Below are 20,812 nucleotides of genomic sequence, written 5' to 3'. Positions count from 1 at the left end.
AAACGGCATGTATATTGCATCGTCGCGGGTTATAACGAATTATTGCTATGAATAAGATAATTATTTATCACGAGGACAGATTTCTCGTTAGACGTATCACCGATCGTTAGAAGATATCCTGACGAATATTGCGGTATAACCAGCCTGCACCACCACCATCATCGTCATCATCATCGTGCATCGTTAGTCATATTTCAAGCATAACTCGTAATCTGACGAAAGATGAAAGATGAAAGATGAAAGATGAAAGATCCGCAGACGGTTACGTGAATCCAGACGCAGTCGAGGTACATGTTCATTGAAAGTAAGTGAAACCGTGCTGAAGATCAGTTCAACTTTTACAAACGATGGCAAAAACTGTTACAGTATATCCAATCGCCTGGCGTATATAAAATACGCGTATGAAATGCCAACATCACACGCGTTCACACGTTTATAACACGTAACATCGTGGGTGTGTGTGTAGTAATTTTTCCTCACTGCATTCCAAAAATATGTTAAGCTTTACCGTAATATTGAACAATTCCGTTACTCATTGTCAGACGTACCATGGCATACGTAAGACGGATATGTGTACGTTTAGACCAATTTCGTCGAACCGCAACAGCGGATGGAGAAAGTCGTGCTAATTACAATTACGAGCGTTGCAAAACGCAACCGGTAGGTACCTACCTGCTTCATGCGGTGAATAAACAAGAGGATTCGAACCTGTGTGTGTGTAAGTCAAAAATGAAGGAAAATACCATTGAAAATTTTTGTTTACTTGAAGTGTCTGTAATGACAAACAAATACAATTGCACAGACGCTGGACTCATCGATCGCGAAATAGTCTCGCTACGTAAAAAAAATCATATACCTACATTAATCATTGAAATTAATTTCAATCTGTAAACGACTGGATTATATGACGCAGAATTAACTTTTCCTTTTTGGTGACACTGCCAAGGTTTGAACACTGGTTTTTGGCATTTCAGTACAGTTGCAAAGATGACAATGACAACTGAGCGCCAGATGAAATCTGAACTCTGAAGTGTTTTTATAGTTTCAATCGCAGATTATTATTATTGCAATACCCGATCTACTTTCATCGTGGGAATGTCGAAAGCCTTGCGACATCTGATGACCGCTCGGAGTACTTTTAATGACTCGTTACACTTTGTGATGTGTCAATGACATTTATGAATCGTGTAAAAGTGTGGCTACAGTTGATCTCTGTAAAATTCATATCATGGTTCACCACGTGATGAGAAAATGAACAAAATCATACGGAGGAGTAAAATCGATTCAAAAAACCTGTTGATTTCGACACGGAAAATTCATTATTGACCCAAATTGTTTCTATTATAATCCATCGCGGATAATAACGGACACCTACGTATGCGTATAATGTAAGAGTATATCTGAAAAGTATTTCGCCCCCACATTAGAGATTAATGCAGTAAGAAAGTGAATGGCATAAAAGTTGGTTGACGGTATTCAAGAGCAGACCCGACACGACGCGACGCGACACAAAGCGGACGGTCAAAGCTTACAAATTTTATACATTTAAGATAGGGATACGTGTACGTAGGTACCTACCTCATCACACTTGCATAACCTCAATTCAAAAGAATGCCGCGTGACTTCGATCACTTTCGATTTAAGCTGTGTATTTTCGTTCGCCCACATGAAATCGAGACCTTGAGACCATTTCTTACAACAAGTAAGTAAGTACTGATCTTGCTGGTGGGAAAAAAATTTGCGGTTAAAGTACGCTGCGAATATCCACGTGTGGTTATTCTTCAACCTAACAACAATAACAGTACTCCAGTCGCACAGGTTGCACGTACCTACTGGACTTAATTTAGTACGCTGACAGTAATCACGATTTTAGAGCGATAATAGAATGCACAACAGGTACATACTGAACTCTCACTATCGTTTAGCACGTAGGTGTGAATTACACGGGGAAAATGTCGCGAGTGAATGCTGGTCAGAGAATATCTCGCCGAAATTTGACTGCACTACGGGCAAGCAAACTTCAAAAACGTATATTCTGTTGAATTCTTATAGATCCGAATCCAAATGCGAAGAATGACTTTCAACTTTTAAAGCTTCCCTGACTTCTTCCTTTTTGAAAAAAACACCATTTCGTATGGGAGTTTTTTTTTTTAATAAATATATATGAGAAACGATCCGATCCGTGACGAATTTAGACTCTAATTAGGCTAATGACCGTAAACCGTTACGCTTCGCACCGTGAATCCAGAGTTGTGTCAGGTATGCAGGTAAAAATGTACGAACTTGAGGTACAGCCGTACCACCCTCCTCGTGTGAAAATGAAATGAAAGGTGGAATAAATTTTCCTAAATTGCCATGCACGGTATAGCTTTATCATTCGGACAATCCAGTTCTTTTCTTTTATTTGCAAAGTAATAGGGATCCTTACTCCATAGAAACCGTATCATGGCTTCCTTGTATAGGTACATTCATGTGCTATGATGAGTATAATCTGTGAATGCTTTAATGATAAATATTTGTCACAGGTAAACCGATAATCTTGGATTCAATCTCGTAATGCCACGATCGTTGAAGTTGATTTGGGCCCAAGTTTGAATTCATTTCGATTTCCGATCGCTTCTCCCTTGTCAATTACGCATCGATTCAGTGTCACTTTAGATCCTTGCGCACACATACGCTTGTATAAAATTGGCCAACGTAGTAAATGCTAATCAAGGAATTTATACCTTGGTATGGAAATTTATCTTTCATGAGATGAACTTATGCCCAAGGACTTCAGAACCGATGTGGACATTGAAATTTGATCAAAACATTCACCATCCAAGTATTCAATTTATTCGCGTCATCATTACGGTAGTTAATAAGCAGATAAATATACGAATTTTCTCTTTGAAACTGCGTCTTCTTCTTTCTTTCCTTTAAATACAGTACGCAATAAGCTATTGGTTAACAACCATCCGCGGCTCTCAAGTTAGCGTAACTCGAATTAACATATCGAGGAATATCTCCTGCTAGTACGCAAGTTCTACGAAAGCCCCCCCCCCCCCCCCCCCCCCCCCCCAAGCATAGATGATCCATTTATCAAGGCACTTCGACTCTCTGCATACTGCCTCGCTTAAGCCTAAATAAAATACTAAAGTGAAATTCTTTCACGCGACTTGGCCATCCAAATCACGTCTGCTGCCCGCTGGTAGCATTTGAATCACGATTTTGAACTGATCATAAATCCATGATTGTCGTAACGAAGACCTATGATAGTTCGTAACGCGGTTGCATATAATTTGATAGACCAAACCAACGACTAACTATGTAAGAATATGTGATCTACATGCAGGTTACAGCGAGTATAATTCATCCCAAGGTGAGGACACCTTGTAATTATTTGGTCAGCGGAGAAAGTATGACGAAGGAATTAATGTGGAAACCGTAGCGGACCAGATGCAGAAAAGAAAAATATCCAACGATTATGCACATCAAGTCGATCTTGTTATTCTGAAATAAATTTCTGCTGCACTTTAAATGAATACTTCGAAATAAATATCATCTGTATTATTTAGAATACCCACAATATGCTATATATATTATATATATATAGGGCAGTGAGAAATAAAACAGGAAGAAAATAATGACTGCAAAATCCTTAAAACTAATTGAAGCACGTTCAATAGCTTATCATACAAGTATAAGTCATGTCGCAAATAATTATCCGTGCGAAAAATTCCTCAAATATATCTTGAAATTGGGGTACTAATTACGTGCTGCACCTGTCACAAACTTATAAGTGCATGCCGTTATACTTATATGGATATACAATGCACATACCTGATGGCTAAAAAGAGACGGAACAAGGACTTTCGAAGTTCCGCAAAGTTTGTTCATTCTTTTCTATGTTTCATGACATATTTTGATGGTTTCGATACATTAAAAGCAAAAGTAAAATAATCCCATAATTGATAACGCTGATTATCGCGGGTGATTGGTGCAAGCAGAGCTTTAAAACATGACAATTTCGTGGATCGTTATAGCGGTATTTCCAAAGGAGCAAAAATCTGCAGCTCCAAAGCCCAGTTAAGAGTTTTTGTGTTATGGCTACAGTAGTGAGCTTCAGGAGTGCATTAGAAAAAATATACTGTTTACTATCTTTTAATCTTTTTTGCTGTCGTTGAATTATCTTGAAACTAGTCAAACACACCATTTTCAAACTCCTTTCCCTGATATAATAAGCATAAATTAAAGCAACTTGTAGTGCATCAGTTTGAGTCAAAATGATACAGACGTTTTATATTTATGTTGACTTATTACTGCGGTTGGAAAAGACGATATTGTTTAATCCTGAGCATCCCAAAGCTGGATAGGTTGCATTTTTTAAGTAAAAAATCGACTATCCTACACCTTAACGAGTTGGTTTTAATTTCAGATAACATTAGCATGAGCCTTCAGTAGTGCGAATTTGATGCCAAATCCAACCTTCCATATATCCCAGATTCTTAACCCATCCAGCATTCAAGCCAAACACGATTCGGTGTATGTAAATTCAACTCCAAAATGTCCAGCACTATTATCTATGACGTGTAACATGTTGAATGTGAGAAATCCAGATTTTCACACTGTGATCAGGTAAGTTACAGTGACGTAAACTTTTTACGATGATCACAACAGAATATTGACTCGAGAAATCACATTCGAAATACTTTTACTTCGGCTGAACTTAATCCAAAAAGTAAACTGTTTTAAACCTAAATACTTATATATTCCTTTTCTCTACTCTTCATGTTTATATCTGCGACGTGAATTCAACAAGTCATCCATTAACACTACTGATGCGTGTATAAAATTTTTTTCATTCTCTTTTAGGCTTGAGGGGTACTTAATAAATCAATAACACATTTAAAGTTCGGATTCATCTGATTGATCGGTACAGAACTAAGCCCATGCTCCATAAATCTATATTTCTAAAAGTGTTCCTAGGTTTATAACTCTTCAGTGAATTAAATCGTAACGATTGAGTTACGCGTGGCACTTAGCACGTCGTAAATTGCACCACCAAGGTAGAGCACCGCAGTAGGGTATCCCTTGGAAGAAGTTCGCTGGGAGGGTCCTCATGCCCCAATCAAACGGGGCCTTGATTCGCCTTGCCTTGCACCATGCACGAGTTACCATGTCCCCTCCACCGGCAAATTCTGACGCGGTAATCAACCGGACAAGCCATGCAACACGCGGGGTGCTGCTGGTCTTTGGGGGAGTTGGCCAAGGTATAAAAGTGAAGAAGAGGCGCTACCGCGGCATACTGAGTCAGTGATTGTGTATGAACCAGGCAGTGAGCTAAGGTGGTCCATCATCGTCGAGCTTTGAATCGAGTAAAAGGCTATCTGTTCAAACCTTCGAATTTGCGCGATATAATGAAGGTCCTATTAGTAAGTAATATTATTTTTGAGAGTGTCTAAGTCGAATGCAAAGATCTTTATTTCGTGGACTTTAACCGAAGCGCATGTCGCATGAACGCCGAATTTCACGTGGAATTGTTTCTGAAAAGTGATTGTTTCTCCAGTTCGGATAACTTTTTTACGTTAAAGAAAAACCGCGTCAATAAACCATATCTCGAGGTCTGAATGTCGAAATTCATCTTAGCTATATTTGATCATTGGTTTTTGACCAACTGTTCGAGGGGACGTTTAACTTTGTTGCTAAAAATTGTAGCTTTCGAAAGATTCACTTTTCATTTGCGCTGGTATAGTCGGTGTAGATCGAACTAAAATAATGTTAACGGATATTTCGTCACAAGTTTTAATTTCTCAAATAATTCGTATAATCATTTTTCCTAACGTTCACGTTATTACCGCACTATTTCCTCTTCCTCTATGAGACTTAATCTCATTATTTGATATTAAACCATGATTTCTGAGTAACAATTTGAGAAGTAATGTTTGGATATAAATGAAGTAATAATTCTTGTTGCACAATTCATTTCTCCGACGCACAAAAATTTTAGACGCTGTATAATCTCATATCATCCGATGATTGATTTCACTGTCTTCGCAAGTACGCAATTAGTATTAACTCTGATTTCCAGGATTATAAACATCAGTTTAAGAAGTTAGTGTACCCGTAATACAAACATTTTTTTTTTGTTCACGGACAATACGTCCAGGCGATCGCGTGAACATATGCCAAAAAGCTCTGTTACCCGGATGACAAAACTAACTGTCTTAATGAACTTAATGAGGGCAGCAATTTTCCTCGGAGATTTTCGAGTAAAAGTTTTTGCTCTACATTATATTTTGTCTTTTTTTTTCTCTTTTTTGATTGCTGTTTAAACAGAGAAATAGAATACAAATGAGTAAAAACTGGTTTAGCTTATTAATGCGCAAGAAAAAACGCAAAGGATTTTTAGTATTCAACAGAACTGACTGAAGCCAGAAATATATTTAATCTGATCAGCAAAATGACCGTTAGGTGTAGGAAAAGGAGTAATTTTTATTGGTACTTTCATAGCGACGAGTCGTTAGGGAGTTCTTGAACTTGAAGCGAAGCTAAAAATAAGGTCGACAGAATCATTATATCCGGCGGCAGTCGAATATATGGCTTTTCTATACATATATAGTTTTATCATTAATATCTGACCGTCGAGCAGAGCAAGAAATACCACCGAGTCACATTGAAACATATAATTATGAACCAGCAGAGGAATGCTTATAAATTATACATCTCACTTAACTTTCCATTTCGTTGGTTTTCTCTTGCATGTATAATTAAAGGTATTCACAAATCATAATCTTTTACCCAACCGAAAAAACATTTGAATGAAATATTGAAAGTATTATAGCAGAATTTCAATTAGCTACAAACTTATTCAGCTTCACATGAAGTACCACGCAACATCTCTAAGAATTAGTAAGATATGAATTATTTATCATTATCAATAGCTGGTTATACTTGGCCAATTATTATGCAACTATACAGCAGATGACAAAATTGATTTGTGGAAAATTCTCTGGACCCAAAAAAAACAACTCATTCTGTAACTGGTATAATATGATCGCGAACGAAGATCTATGTGATATTTTATGACGTTACACAATCTCTGATATTCCTAGGTTACCATTCATCTTTACGGTCCTGTTTATACCAAGAATTTAAAATTCATAAATATAAATTGTAGGCGTAGATCGTATTGGGACTAAGGTCAATATTCAAAAATCCGAAACGGGAAAAGTGGCACAATAACAAATTTCGCAATCCACACTCCGAGATACAAAATTAGGAAGGGCATAACCTACAGGACATAGATTACAATTTACTGACGCAACATTTATAATATTCAGGACTTATTTTCCGGGATATGTTGGAGTCAATTTTCTACCGGACGTAATTAGGAGGTAACACGTGTACGAGATTGTAGCAATTACGGCAGGGCATTACGATGCCTACGAAAGCGTGAAATCCATCATCATTGCACTATATAACATCTTTGGGCGTCAAGACGGCATACCCGCCAGCCTCGAAAGGCATACAATTCGTGTATTTCTTAACCTATATAACATCATTTTTCTCGCTACAACTTTTGCCAATTATTCTTTCACTACATATAAATGCCGAAGGTGAAACACAGCTCTGTAGGTATAAGAAAACACAACACACTCTCATCGCCAAACCACCGATTCAGGCAATCAGTTAAGGAACCAGTGCCAGAGGAGAAATTAAAGAAGAGAAATCATTCGATTGTTCCAGGTATTCAGTGCGGTCTGCGCAGTGTCCTTGGCAAGGCCGGAACCACCATCGTACCTTCCACCATCCAGCTTTGGTTCCTCCTCGTCCTACGGCCCCCCGGCACCATCACTACCCAGCGCGAGTTACGGTTCTCCGGTTGTCCAGGAATCGTACGGACCTCCAGCCCAGCAGGCTGTGATCCACAAACACGTCTACGTCCACGTACCACCGCCAGAAGCCCCGGAGTACAAAGCCCCTAAGCCCGTATACCAGCCTCCACCACCCCAGAAGCACTACAAAATCGTCTTCATCAAGGCACCTACCCCACCAACCCCAACTGCTCCAGTACTACCACCTCTGCCACCACAGGATGAGGAAAAGACTCTGATCTACGTCTTGGTCAAGAAGCCAGAAGAGGCGCCAGAGGTCGTTCTTCCGACTCAACAGCCTACTCAACCAAGCAAACCGGAAGTTTACTTCATCAGATACAAGACGCAGGTGAGTGATGATTTGGCCACATGGAATTGGCGGAGCTGTTTTTTACGTGACTTTATAAAATGACATTCGATGTTTCATGAACAGAAGGAACAGGGTGGATACCCAGCTTCCGTTGGAAGCGAATATGGAGCCCCAGCACCATCTGGCCATGGGTCATCTTCATCTGGTTCAGTTTCTGACAGCTACGGCGCACCAGCACCCTCGGCGAGCGGACCTTACTAATCATATGTTGACAGTACACGACGGCGATCGTTAATCACTATCGCGTATTTATCACCGTCAATTGGCAATATGTAACGTCGAGTTTCGGTACGACCCTGATGACTGCGCTTTTATGGTTCAATTGTAGACAGCTATTTGACTAGTAGCCAGTAGGCAATATGTAGATATTAGGAATAAAATTACATCAAAGCCGGGGATATAGACAACCTGACATACAGCAATACAAAATACTGCTGCAGCTGCCAAATGTTAAATATGAATGTTGAAATTTTTGACGATGAGACGATGTTTGGAATAACGAACTAAAGGCAGGGTAACAGACATATTAAAAGAACTCGAAATTTCTTAATAGCACTGAGTTAATCAGAGCACAAGGGTAAAAAGTCAATCAGCTAACGCGGAAACTCATAAAACTTACTTATAACCTGTCTCTAAGTACCTTTGTAATTTTATATTTTTTATAACGTAGGCAGTAAGTCTAAATATTAAGTTGTCTATTTTGTAAGAAAACTTATGAAAATACAACGTTTCAATATTTAAAAACTTCAGAATGTGTCGCTCCCGTTATCCCGCATTCAATAACAGCCTGATAATGTGTATGACAACAATTCAATAGATCAAGAAACAAATAGTGCTGCTTTTTGTGGCGGGTTAAAAATTCATTTTGAAAAACCCATTTATCGCAAGTAACGGAGCATGTTTATAGCAGAATTCTGCAGAGAAAAGGGAGAGACAACGAAGAAGAAAACCGTATAAATATTCTTTCTGATTTGAAGTTCGATATTTTGTGACCTTATTTTTCTTTTTCTTTTAATCATCGTTCAATAAATAATAAACAACCGGTTTTCTTTCGAAATAACTGGTAAATTCGTTATAAAATATTGAAAACGTATTAAATATTCAACGTCAACTCATTTAGTCGACGCCAGCGTCGATAAGACATATCACACTAACGGGAGTACATCAAAATTGCAAATGTGATTGACATTCAGGCTCAGTCAGACATTAAGTCGGATCTTACCAATTCGAAGACTCGAATCCTCCAAATGTCTCAATTTATTAAAGTTTCAAAATAGCATCAAAGTCAAGTTCATTCATAATATAGAATTCTACCACAGAGTTTCTAACTATTTTTATTTGTCTCCGAATTTTCGTTACCACCTCATATACTTCAACATTTAACCAAATAATGTAAGTTCCGCGAGTTTCGATAAAAATGACATGAATTCTTAACATGTAATAGTTATTTTCGTAACAAGTGCGAAACTCACACGTGTCAAGAAGTTCGTATATGCCCACATGCCAAAAATCCTATATTCTGTGATACCTCCAGTAAAAAACTGAAACTACAAAGTTCCTAATCGAGTTTTTGAAGGAGGTAGCGTAAAAAATATATAGAATCTAAAGTGCAAAATTTTAGCTGCCATATTCAATTTTCTTTTTCATAATAGTATTGTGTGAAACCAGCTTCAATTTTTTTGGATAATCGTTGACCGATTTTCTGAATATTCGATCAAAAATATTTCAAATCTCCCTGCTTCATGAGATCAATGTAGGAAGCCGAAAGGTAAATATATAAATAGCAATTGTAAAGTTGAATGATAATAAATTCATTATTTCGAAAACAGTGCTTCCACATTAGCAACAACTGGATTAATAAAATTTAACTTTTAATTCGATACCATAAAACAGTGACGGTTTGTTAGTTAGATTCCACAGATGCAGTTTTATAAATCTGTACATAAATTCACTTTGAATAGAGGTGAAGAAAGTCGACAGACAGCAGTATAACTCCTAGAATTAGGGAGTTAAAGAAAAATATTTTACAATGCTCAAAAATATATTTATGGAGCAAATGAGAAATACTCTTACAAAGTCACACTTAATTGCTAATTTGTGGCAAATACTTTGGGATTTGTCCTAGTTTTGTTTAACGTAATATAATAAAGTACATTGAAGACCATTGATGACCGAAAAATTATATTAATATACATGTTGTCATAAATAAATAAATAATGCGTTGGGCTATGATAAACTTTGTGGGACATAAGAACTAATTTGAGCTTTTGACTTTAATAAAGTTTTAGAAATTTCTTTACCATCTTTCCCAAAAAGATTGCATAGGAAAAGATATTTCGTTATTCTCATAAACTAGAAATAAATTGCCTATGTATTACACGACAAAGTCACTCGAGCAGTTTAATTATCTGATCGACACAACTTTGCACATGAATGAAATCCCTGTCTCGAAGTAATTACGTGCCGAAATCTCTACGTATTTTCCACCTTTTCACTGATTTACTTACAAAATTACAAAATACTCTGTTCCACTGCCACACTCTGTCGGATCTACTATTCGATTATATTGTGCATTCTTTCAAATGAATTTCCGATTGGATTTGACACGCTCATAAAATGATGCTCACTTTACCATTAGTTACATATATACTTGCACATCTATAATACAGCTATAATACGCTTTTCTATCTCAATCTTTAGAGGTAGAGTTTTCAGGTTGTTAGTCGCAACAATTAAGAATTTGCACAGATAGTTTCAGAATTGACTGTGTTGGAAATTCAGTACAGGAATAAATTTTTTCAACTAAAACTGCGTATGAAGATACAACAACACGTGATCAAATATTATCGTCTTTGCCATTGTTTGATACAAGAACGCCCAAATCTACAGACCATTTAAACAGAGTACGACAAAAAAGTTCATCACAATCATTAAGAGTCGAACATTTAATTTCTTTGATTATTTGGCGAAGCGAAAAAGGATGTTGAGTGTAAAAAGTACCCGGAATAAATTCGCATGGAATATGAATTTACATATATTCTCTATTCTTCGTGTGATCTCTGTCGCTTTTCTCGAATAAGTGATTTCAGAAATGGGGCTATCAATGGATAACCCATGAATAATATATGTCCGAGAAAATGGAAATTTGCAAATACTTGCAAGTATTTACTGTGTTTAAGTAAGACAAATGGTATTAGCGCATAGCCCATGAATACAAGCGTGTATATTTTCATGACAAACCAGACAAGCACAGCTATTATTGGATTGTTCAAAAGTGCCTGCAGCTTCTTATTTGAATTAAGTACAGGCCCAATCTGAAAAACAAATTATCATCACAGTTACCATTCTCATTAGACAAAGTATCGAATGATACTCGATGAACAAAGATAAATTGTTTTGTGGTAACGATTGCGGAAGATAATACATTTCATGCAAATCAAGAGACACAATTTGGACATCATAATCTTAAAAACCTATAAACGCAAATTTTAACCCAAATTTGATAAACTGTGTTTAGCATACAGGTTTTTTACTTTTTTTTCTTAGTGCACACTACATCGCTACTAATTGCAGTTTGATATGAAAAAAAAAAACAATAGCATTTCCTGATGCTGAGAACTTTGATGAGATAATGAATACTAGAATCAGTAGTCAGAGGCAATAGTAATAAAACTTACGTCTTTTTCGAAATTCATAATGATGAATTCCATGAAGAAACATAGATAATATCCACTGTGAAAACCGTGCCAAACGGCAAGAAATAATAAAGTTGCTGTTTGGCTGTAGATTTTTGATCCTAAGAACTTCAATCTTTTGTAGATATACTCGGCACACCAGTGATTAGTATTCGTGTTGAAGGAAAGAATGTAGTGATTGAATTGTGTCGCATTTTCGAATACCAAAAGCTCGACATTGGCACAACCATCCCACCTTTCAACCCCGTTTTTGTCTTTTCCATTGTAAGTTATACCAAAAACAATACAAACCTAAGAAAAAATTATAAGCCGTTACGTTCAAATATTTCGATTCACTTTTCTTTAAATAAAGTGATTCAATTGTTAGGTAAGTAGTTATTACCCCCTCAGTTATCAGCCAGCAGCTGATATACTTATATAAGTTAACTCGACCCCACAGTCCCAATAAGAGCCACCGCTTCCAAAAGCTCTCATTAGAAAACGATGGGTCAACTATATAGTCGTCAGAAACGTACATAGAGCCAATTTGGAAGACTACAATGTAGCCAAAACCAGCCAGAGCTCTCAAAAGACCAGGAACTATACATGGTGGCAATTCGTTTGAGGAGTCCTGTAACACAACCACAATTGATTACCAGTAAAGTTGTGAAATAAAATTGAAGAATAACTGCTCTCAGAGATGGAAGAAAACAATGAATGAGGAAAGTATTAAGTAAAAACTGACATACCGGACCCCTCAATTCGCCATTGACATACTTGAGATATCGCTTCATGCTAAATTGTGGACCGACTAAAAACGAACCAGGAAAATATATGTAGGCTGCGATCTCTAAAAACGATGGCGTCGACTTTAAAGCTGTCTCCTTCTGGGACGCTGACAGCATTTCCTAAATTTTTTGATCAGACACAATCAATGAATTGTGAGTTACATTCCTAGCAACTTGTAAAAATAAATACAGTTTTATAATTACTTCTTTTTTTCTGCCGTCACATACATCGAATGCTAAACCTATCAGCCTTAAGGTCAGTACACATTGTGGCATTGTCCATTTTATATCGTAATCTTCTGTACTTGTTGTATAATATCCTTAGAACAAAAATTGAGAATGAATGAATCAATACTTTAGCAAGTAACTGAATAAAATAATGGTAACATTTTTTTAATAAAACTTCCTAATGCCAAACATATTTCAGTTAGTGTTTGAGTTTCTGCAATCACTGGAGAAATACGTTTTTTGTATTACATACATTTCAAATTACAGTTAGATTATCCTAAAAATTTTATCGTCAAGTGCATTATATGCTTATGCGATGACACATGAGTCAAATTCATATCTTGACATACTTCAACTTTGACCCATAGTATAAATAAGAAAATGTGGTCATTCTCATCAAGCTGCTTGCATTTGTAAACAGGTTTGTTGTTTTTTTCAATAGTATTTACTTGTCTGTAGCTTGGCTATCATATTATTATAAACAGTATAAACCATACATTAATGTCGATCAGAAATTGAATTATGCTGTTATGCATTTTAATAGGAGCTATTTGTAAATTGCGTTTCTTGTTCGGAACAAAATATCGGTTTTTAGACTTATCTTCACAAAGAGTAAATTAAGCCATAATTGCAATTGTACCCATTGTGTTCTTGAGCACATAAATACAATTTTAAATAATATAACATTGATTTATGAGCAGTAAAAAGATATTACAAAAATGAAAAGAAATAAAATTCATTCTATCAAATTGAATGTCACTGAAAGCTAAATAATAGACTGTATCGACTTTACTCTTACGACGATTATAGAATCAGAGGTCACAGAATGTTCCAAAGCTAATTATTCATGATGACAATGAATTTTGCTTACCCACTAGCAGGTATGCCATGTTGAATACAAAAGACATGATCACCGATAAATTCGTTCCACCGATTATCCTCAGTATCAAGTAGGTAACACATAGTGAAAATGCAGAGTGCAGGATATCCGGACCTAGAAATATTTATAATTGAAAATATGCGTATTACAATTAACAACAACAGAAAACTTGTGTTGAGATAACACAACTACGATGCGCAAAAACTTGAAAAAGGGAATGTAGCATAAGCAAGGCAATGACTATCTTATCTGAGATGTAGCTCAGCCTTGTGCTATCAGTTGATAAATGTTACACTATTCGAGTTAAAATATATAATATTATAAAACTGTTAGCTGACAGAACTCTGTTAATTCACCACATACGTATAAATACATTTGGATGAAAGTTTCTTAATTATACGTTATTCAGTATTCAGTTCTATAACTGATATATTTTTCTCCCTTGGCTCAAATAAAAAATATCACCACTCGTAACTCTCTTACTAGCTACTTTGTACAATTTATTACAATATCCTTTTGAAAACATTTGAAATACCACAAAATCCTTCAACTCTAAAATTAAGTGTTGCATAATTTTGCGCCATCTTCTCTATATTTTGAAATCTACTGAACTCATTTCCAATCTTGTGATACTATTAGAAATTGAATGAAATCTGATTTACATAAAGCTATAATTAGGTATTTGCCAGACAAACTTCCCTAAAAATTAAAACTAAGATATGGCAATTTTTCAAACAGCTATTATTTTTTAGCGTATCATATTTTATACAAATTTTGCACTTGCATTAAGATCATATTCTCATATTCTTGAAACAAAACTGAATAAATATTTCAAAAGTGTGAAACAAAAGATACTAATTAATAATAACATAAAAATTAAAAATAAAGAAATAAGCCTCCGCTTTTAAAATTTAACTTCTTTCAATTTGTCTACATACAAGAGCTCTTACTTTGGATTTATAACAATACGACTGATCAAACAACTAAAGTTGATATCAAAAATCAAACAATAAACTGAACTTGTCAGCCAACAAATGGACAAGTGGATTTGAACATATCACAATATCTTCAAGATCTTGAACATACTTTGATTAATAAGAAGCCAAGTGTACACTAGCAAAGCAAAAAACTTCCCGGTGAAAGAAACTTTATAGCAAAGCAAAAGGTAAAAAATAAAAAGGCTGAAACAGTCGTGTAATTGTGTTTATAATTATAGATCAATCTTTAAACGGTATTTATAGGATTGCACAATGTGTATGATAGAAACTTCTCCAAGCATAACAGTCTTACCGTAATTCCAATACCCAATGCTCAACCCGGAAAGTATAAAAAATATATGTTGCGTGGTTTGTTCCTTGCCATATAGCTTATACCTGTGAAACAATGCCAATGGAAAACCTGAAAATTAAACAAAAAATTTCAGTATATATTAATTAAAATTTGTATTGATAATAATAAATATTTACAGGAATCCAAGTGTCAACATTCGGTACAAAAATACTCGATAAAAAGAATAATCACAACCCGAATTCACAACGATATCGAATATTTTTATTTCAGCTTTCAAAGCCAACGAAAACGAGTATATATCAGTGATCTACAAATGTCAAAAGAAATTAGGTTATGACCGAGATTCCTGACCGTTAGAGAAAAAAGTGCCATCTTATTGTAATCCGATTAATGACAACGACCTAGTAATAAGTATGAAATTAAAAAACATCACTTTACCTAGTAGAATTGAAGCCAAAAGTCTAACTGCAGCTTCAGGTACGTTTAATGATGTCGCTAAGCCTGCCAACCAGCCCTGGCTAATCCCCTCGGTGGCCATGTTTGAAATGCTAAATCCACTCGCGGCTGTCGCCACCGATTGTGCGCGACGATCTGACCGCCAACAGCCAACATCGCTCTGACGGAGTCCAACGTCGCAACGACGTAACAACTGACACGACATAAGTTCGAATTCTGGAACTTGTGTGTCCTAGGCTTCGATTGGAGGAAAATCATAACGTAGGAATGAAACGGTTGTCATTGGTCAGTGAGAAATATCGCTCCGCTACGAACCAATCAGAGCTCGTGTGGCCTAATACAGATGTGCTGACATGGTGTGCGTTTCATTTGAAAAAAAAAATCGAAATCGGTGTATTGCGCATGCATGCATATATATATACTGTGGAAAATTATTCACGAAAGCAAGAGCATTTTAAAGCCTTGAATTTTGAATTGATAATTCACAGGTGCATAATAACAATATATATATTGTACATCGAATTAGCTGATGCAGCTGACCGTTACCGTATTTTCTAGATCGTTATATAAATTGTTATTCTTCGATTACGAAAATTACACAGGTGTATTTCAAAAAATTAGTGGAATCTTTTAAACGAAATTAGTCAAATACTTCATATAATACGTCATATTTTTTATTGAATGGTTTTTTTTTTTATTTATTTATTTATTAATTTTTTCTTTTTTTTCTGTGACCATAAGTCATGCACTTTGTAAAAAAGTATCGCAACGGAAAAAAATTCACAAAAGAAAAATTGTCAAATAGAAAACAACGTAAAAAAACATGAAAAATATAAAAACGGGGCTATAATTACCACACCGACGTCCACGCTGTTGATCCTGTATTATGCAAAAAGTAGTTAATATTTAACACTAATTGAAAACTCATTGAAAATTGAATATCTCGCGAAGGGGATCAGCTATAATTTTCCAGCTTGTGGTTTTTTTTCATCTGAAAACTTTCTGCACACACAATTTTTGGATGCATTTTTGTCAAACCTTTTGCAGCTTGGGTTACATAGATTCCGAAGGTTGAATAAAACAAATTTTATCCAATTTTTTAAAAGTATAATAAAAAAACTATCTGATTCAAGTTTAAGGCATGTGAAAGAGTAATACTTCGTAAAATTTTCATGAAATTTTCAAACATCCTCATCGTGCCAGGCAGCGAATGTGCAGCAGCTGTTGTTACTGTATTGTTGGTCTTTGACCCGCTCCTGGAGGTGAAAGGTCCACAGTATAGCGCAGGAATTGCTGATTATGTGCAGTAACTTGCAAAAATAATTATTATTATTAGCCCTATCGAGACGGCAAGAAAAACTTTAAACACATTTTTCTCAAAACTGACTTTTTGCAACTTAAGGCTGCAATATTTTAGCAAGCAATGAACAGATTAACTTCAAATTTGGAGAGCCTATTAAAAACTCACCTTGCATCTTGCTTCCGTCCGGACTACAGACAACTTTTAAATATTTAAATTATGCTTTGTAGGTCAACAAGTTTTACATCACATGAAAAATCAGGTTTTCAAAATTGCACCATTCTGTTAAATTATTTCGATTCCACACTGAATCAGTCGGATCCTGTCCTCAAGTTTTGATTTTCCCACTATTTCACCCGAATTTCTTCAAATTTTTATCCAAAATATGAAATATTTTTAATTATTACAATTTTGTAACGAAATTTCCTTTTTTTCGTAAAAGAAAATACTTTTTCACGAATTTTTGGCGATGAGTAATAACTCTAAAGAGGCATTTAAACTACCAGCATTAATTCTACAATATATTCTATCAAGGAATATCTAACAATGAGAATTTTTTTCGAGTCGATGGAATGAGTAGTTCTGAAATGGTAGACTATGAAAAAAGCACAGAGTCTCACAGACCCAGAGTGCACTCTGTGATTGAAAAAATAGATGTGAAAAAATACCATCATTTTTCAGACGCTAGAGACAAGTCTTACGATCACAAATGTGCCTGGCTTATCTTTTTCAGATCATTAAAATAGTCATAATCATGGTCCAGGTCGTAAAGCAGCAGTCTTACAGCACAGCTTGCACGACCTTAAGAATTCAATAGGTATTGTGTGACAAAAAAATTCCTGCATTATATAATACTATGAATGAAAATAGTCACTCAGTTTCATTGTGATACCAAATGTGAAAAATTGTGCCTGATTCACAAATGGCTCTTCGAAAAGAATAAATTAATGCTATATTACAAACATGTATTATTACATGCGATTGAATTTTCGTTCCACTGACTACGGCTTATTAACAAGATGTCGTCTGGTGGTTGTCTGTCAGATGACGTTCGTAGACAAAAGTTACCTTTTTGCGAGCCGAACCAACAACTTATCTAGACAATATAAGTGAGTCAACGAATGTCCATTTATATGTTGCCTCTTTCTTGTCTGTAGGATGGTTCAAAGATGACTTTACGACCCGAACGATAGTCGAAATTTAGACATCTTGTTGTATTCGAAAAAGGTATCTTTGACCATTCTTGGAGTGATCTAAATGTTTCTTACACGAGTAACTGGACGTTGTTTTCAAATTGTGAGGGTTTATAAGACCCACGTATATATTTATATATGTCGACATACATGTATGTATATTTATCTTTACCACATAGGAAGATGTATAATATATACTCAGTAGGATGTAGCATATTTTATTCGAATGCATTTATATATAACAATGACAGGCGATATTTCAGAGCCATTATTACAAAATTTCCAAGTTCTTTATACTTAGTCATGGCCTAAACTTTCATACCTTTAAACAAATAAAGTATGCATTACTTTTTAATAATCTGCAAGATGTATCAATAATTAACCCTTATTATAATATAATAATAAAAGCAATATATGCTCATATGAGCATATTAAGCACTAGACTGTATCAAAAAAATTAACAATTTTTTTTTTTGAAAAATATACTGAAAATATTGTTCAGGATAATGAAAAAAGGCGCCTGTTAAAATGGGAGCTCTTAATTTTTATTTTAAGAAATGCCTCATTGCGATTTTCTACTTTCCATAAGAATAACATGGCAAAAATGGTTCTTGCTCCTTGCGATTTTTATAACTAGATAACGACGCGTCGTACAGAAAATTGATAAACATTTTTTTGTAGGAAATTGAACGTTCTACAAAAAAATGTTTATCAATTTTCTGTACCTTGCGATTTTTATAACTAGATAACGACGCGTCCTACAGAAAATTGATAAACATTTTTTTGTAGGAAATTGAACGTTCTACAAAAAAATGTTTATCAATTTTCTGTACGACGCGTCGTTATCTAGTTATAAAAATCGCAAGGAGCAAGAACCATTTTTGCCATGTTATTCTTATGGAAAGTAGAAAATCGCAATGAGGCACTTCTTAGTATTAAAATTAAGAGCTCCCATTTTAACAGGCACCTTTTTTCGCTATCCTGAACAATATTTTCAGTATATTTTTCAAAAAAAAAAAAAATAGTCAATTTTTTTGATACAGTCTATTGAGCACGTACGTCTTGACCACCAGACATGCGTAACATAGATATTGCAACTACCAGCAGACTAGCAGTTGTCTTGATCGGTTGACTTATAGACAACTTGTACAAGATAACTCCTTGTGGACGTTTTCAAGGTATCTTAGGTAAGTTATCTTGAAGTCGACGTTAAATGGTGTTGATAAGTTATCTGAAAACAGACATCTTAAAGGCAACTTTTAGACACCGGTTTGGGGGGGGGGGGGGGGGGGGGGCTTACTGGGCTCTTATGGGAGAGTTCAATCTATTCTACAAGTCTATGCGTTTGACCCAACATCAATTTGCATTACAGAACGAATGCTCCGAAAGTCTGAATCCATGTAAACACATTTCGATATATACTGAATGGCATAAACTTGTTTCTACATTCCAATATGACCATAGAAACGAGGAACAAAAGAAACTGTTCTTTAAAAATGATATGTAAAGCTGCGTCATAATAGAAATTCAAAGCAATAACTGCTGGTTCATTCTGTAGTTACATAAAACTTCACTACTAAACTTGCATAAAATGAAAACACATTTTAATTAAGAGGAAAATTTTACTATATTGTGCACATCTGTGTAACGAAGATAATAATTAATCAATAAACAAGACTTTTACAACTTTTAGATTGTGATTATATTCAGATGCTAGTTCGAAACTAATTAATTTCCCTTCGACTACGCAAAGTATGTGCTCAGTAATTAATCCTATTTATTGTACGGTCAAGCCTTAAAAATTTTGTCAACAGAATTACACACAAAATATTTGTTAATTGAGAAAAAATGCAACAGAAATAGTGATTATTTTTAAATCACCTTATTGGGCATCGATTGTGACATTTCCTTGTCGGTTGAATAGTTAAATTCATCTTAAAATTTGTTCAGATCAACAAGCCATTAATTTTTCAAAAAAATTAATTACTACCCTAAATTAAAAAGTTGCCCAATTGAATTTGGCCAACATTCAAAACGCTTAAAAACTATTACCCTTTCGTGGTGATCTATAGGTGCTATGACATTAGTAACTAAATTACAAGTGGAAGTTTCGAATACTTTTATCATAGTACAACTGAACATTTTCAAATAGCGGACAGTCACAATCCAGATAACACACTCTTGGCTGTTAGTTGACTTAATATCGACAGAAATTCTTCGTTAACTATTTCAAGTCAGCTGGGAATAAGCATATTATGATCATATTGTTGACTGCATATTGGCTAAGAGTGCGCGATGTCCTTTGAAATATCATAGTAAAGGTAACACCCGACGTCAACTATTATTAGGTTTTCAGTTTACCATCAGCAGTCGAGATAAAAAGGCAATAATTTGCAATTAGCTATAGCGTCAAGTATTAAATAGCGATTCGTCAGTCTAACTGCCACCAGACATTGACGTTCATTCGACACATGATATTAAATTCATGCGACTTACCCATGCTGCATTTTGACAATCGGTCCAGCCGCACCATCTAAAGTGAATCCCTTCCGTCATGAATTACATATTCCTATACATATATGTATGTATATGGAGATAAAGGAATAAATTTCATATTTCCTCGGAGAATACCAAATAAATTTTATATTACTCTGGAGAACACTGAGGTAAATTGTTTTATCCTGAAATGGCACTCATTCATTGGCAAGACAAATAAAGAATATCACTGATGGAGAACCCACTATAATTTTTCACCTCGCAATAAATAGAATAAACTC

At 35.3% G+C, this 20,812-nt stretch overlaps 2 protein-coding genes across 2 annotated transcripts; one reads left to right on the top strand and one right to left on the bottom strand.

Annotated features, from left to right (window-relative positions):
• Positions 1 to 5,274: 5,274 nt before the first annotated feature.
• Positions 5,275 to 8,970, top strand: LOC124412402 (pollen-specific leucine-rich repeat extensin-like protein 1). Its single transcript, XM_046892244.1, has 3 exons — positions 5,275 to 5,414; positions 7,729 to 8,205; positions 8,290 to 8,970. Exons 1-3 carry the CDS (start codon positions 5,400 to 5,402, stop codon positions 8,425 to 8,427), a joined length of 630 nt encoding a protein of 209 aa, XP_046748200.1. The 5' UTR covers positions 5,275 to 5,399; the 3' UTR covers positions 8,428 to 8,970.
• A 1,675-nt stretch (positions 8,971 to 10,645) lies between these two features.
• Positions 10,646 to 15,692, bottom strand: LOC124412247 (lysophospholipid acyltransferase 5). The gene is made up of 8 exons (XM_046891974.1): positions 15,525 to 15,692; positions 15,087 to 15,194; positions 13,788 to 13,910; positions 12,893 to 13,008; positions 12,650 to 12,808; positions 12,304 to 12,531; positions 11,904 to 12,212; positions 10,646 to 11,540 (listed from the first exon to the last, which is right to left on the bottom strand). Exons 1-8 carry the CDS (start codon positions 15,622 to 15,624, stop codon positions 11,268 to 11,270), a joined length of 1,416 nt encoding a protein of 471 aa, XP_046747930.1. The 5' UTR covers positions 15,625 to 15,692; the 3' UTR covers positions 10,646 to 11,267.
• Positions 15,693 to 20,812: the final 5,120 nt, after the last annotated feature.

This window comes from Diprion similis, chromosome 11, assembly GCF_021155765.1.
Source record: "Diprion similis isolate iyDipSimi1 chromosome 11, iyDipSimi1.1, whole genome shotgun sequence".
In the NCBI taxonomy this organism is placed as follows: Eukaryota; Metazoa; Arthropoda; class Insecta; order Hymenoptera; family Diprionidae; genus Diprion; species Diprion similis.
Note: the sequence above shows the minus strand (reverse complement) of the source record. Positions and strands in the feature narration are given on the sequence as shown.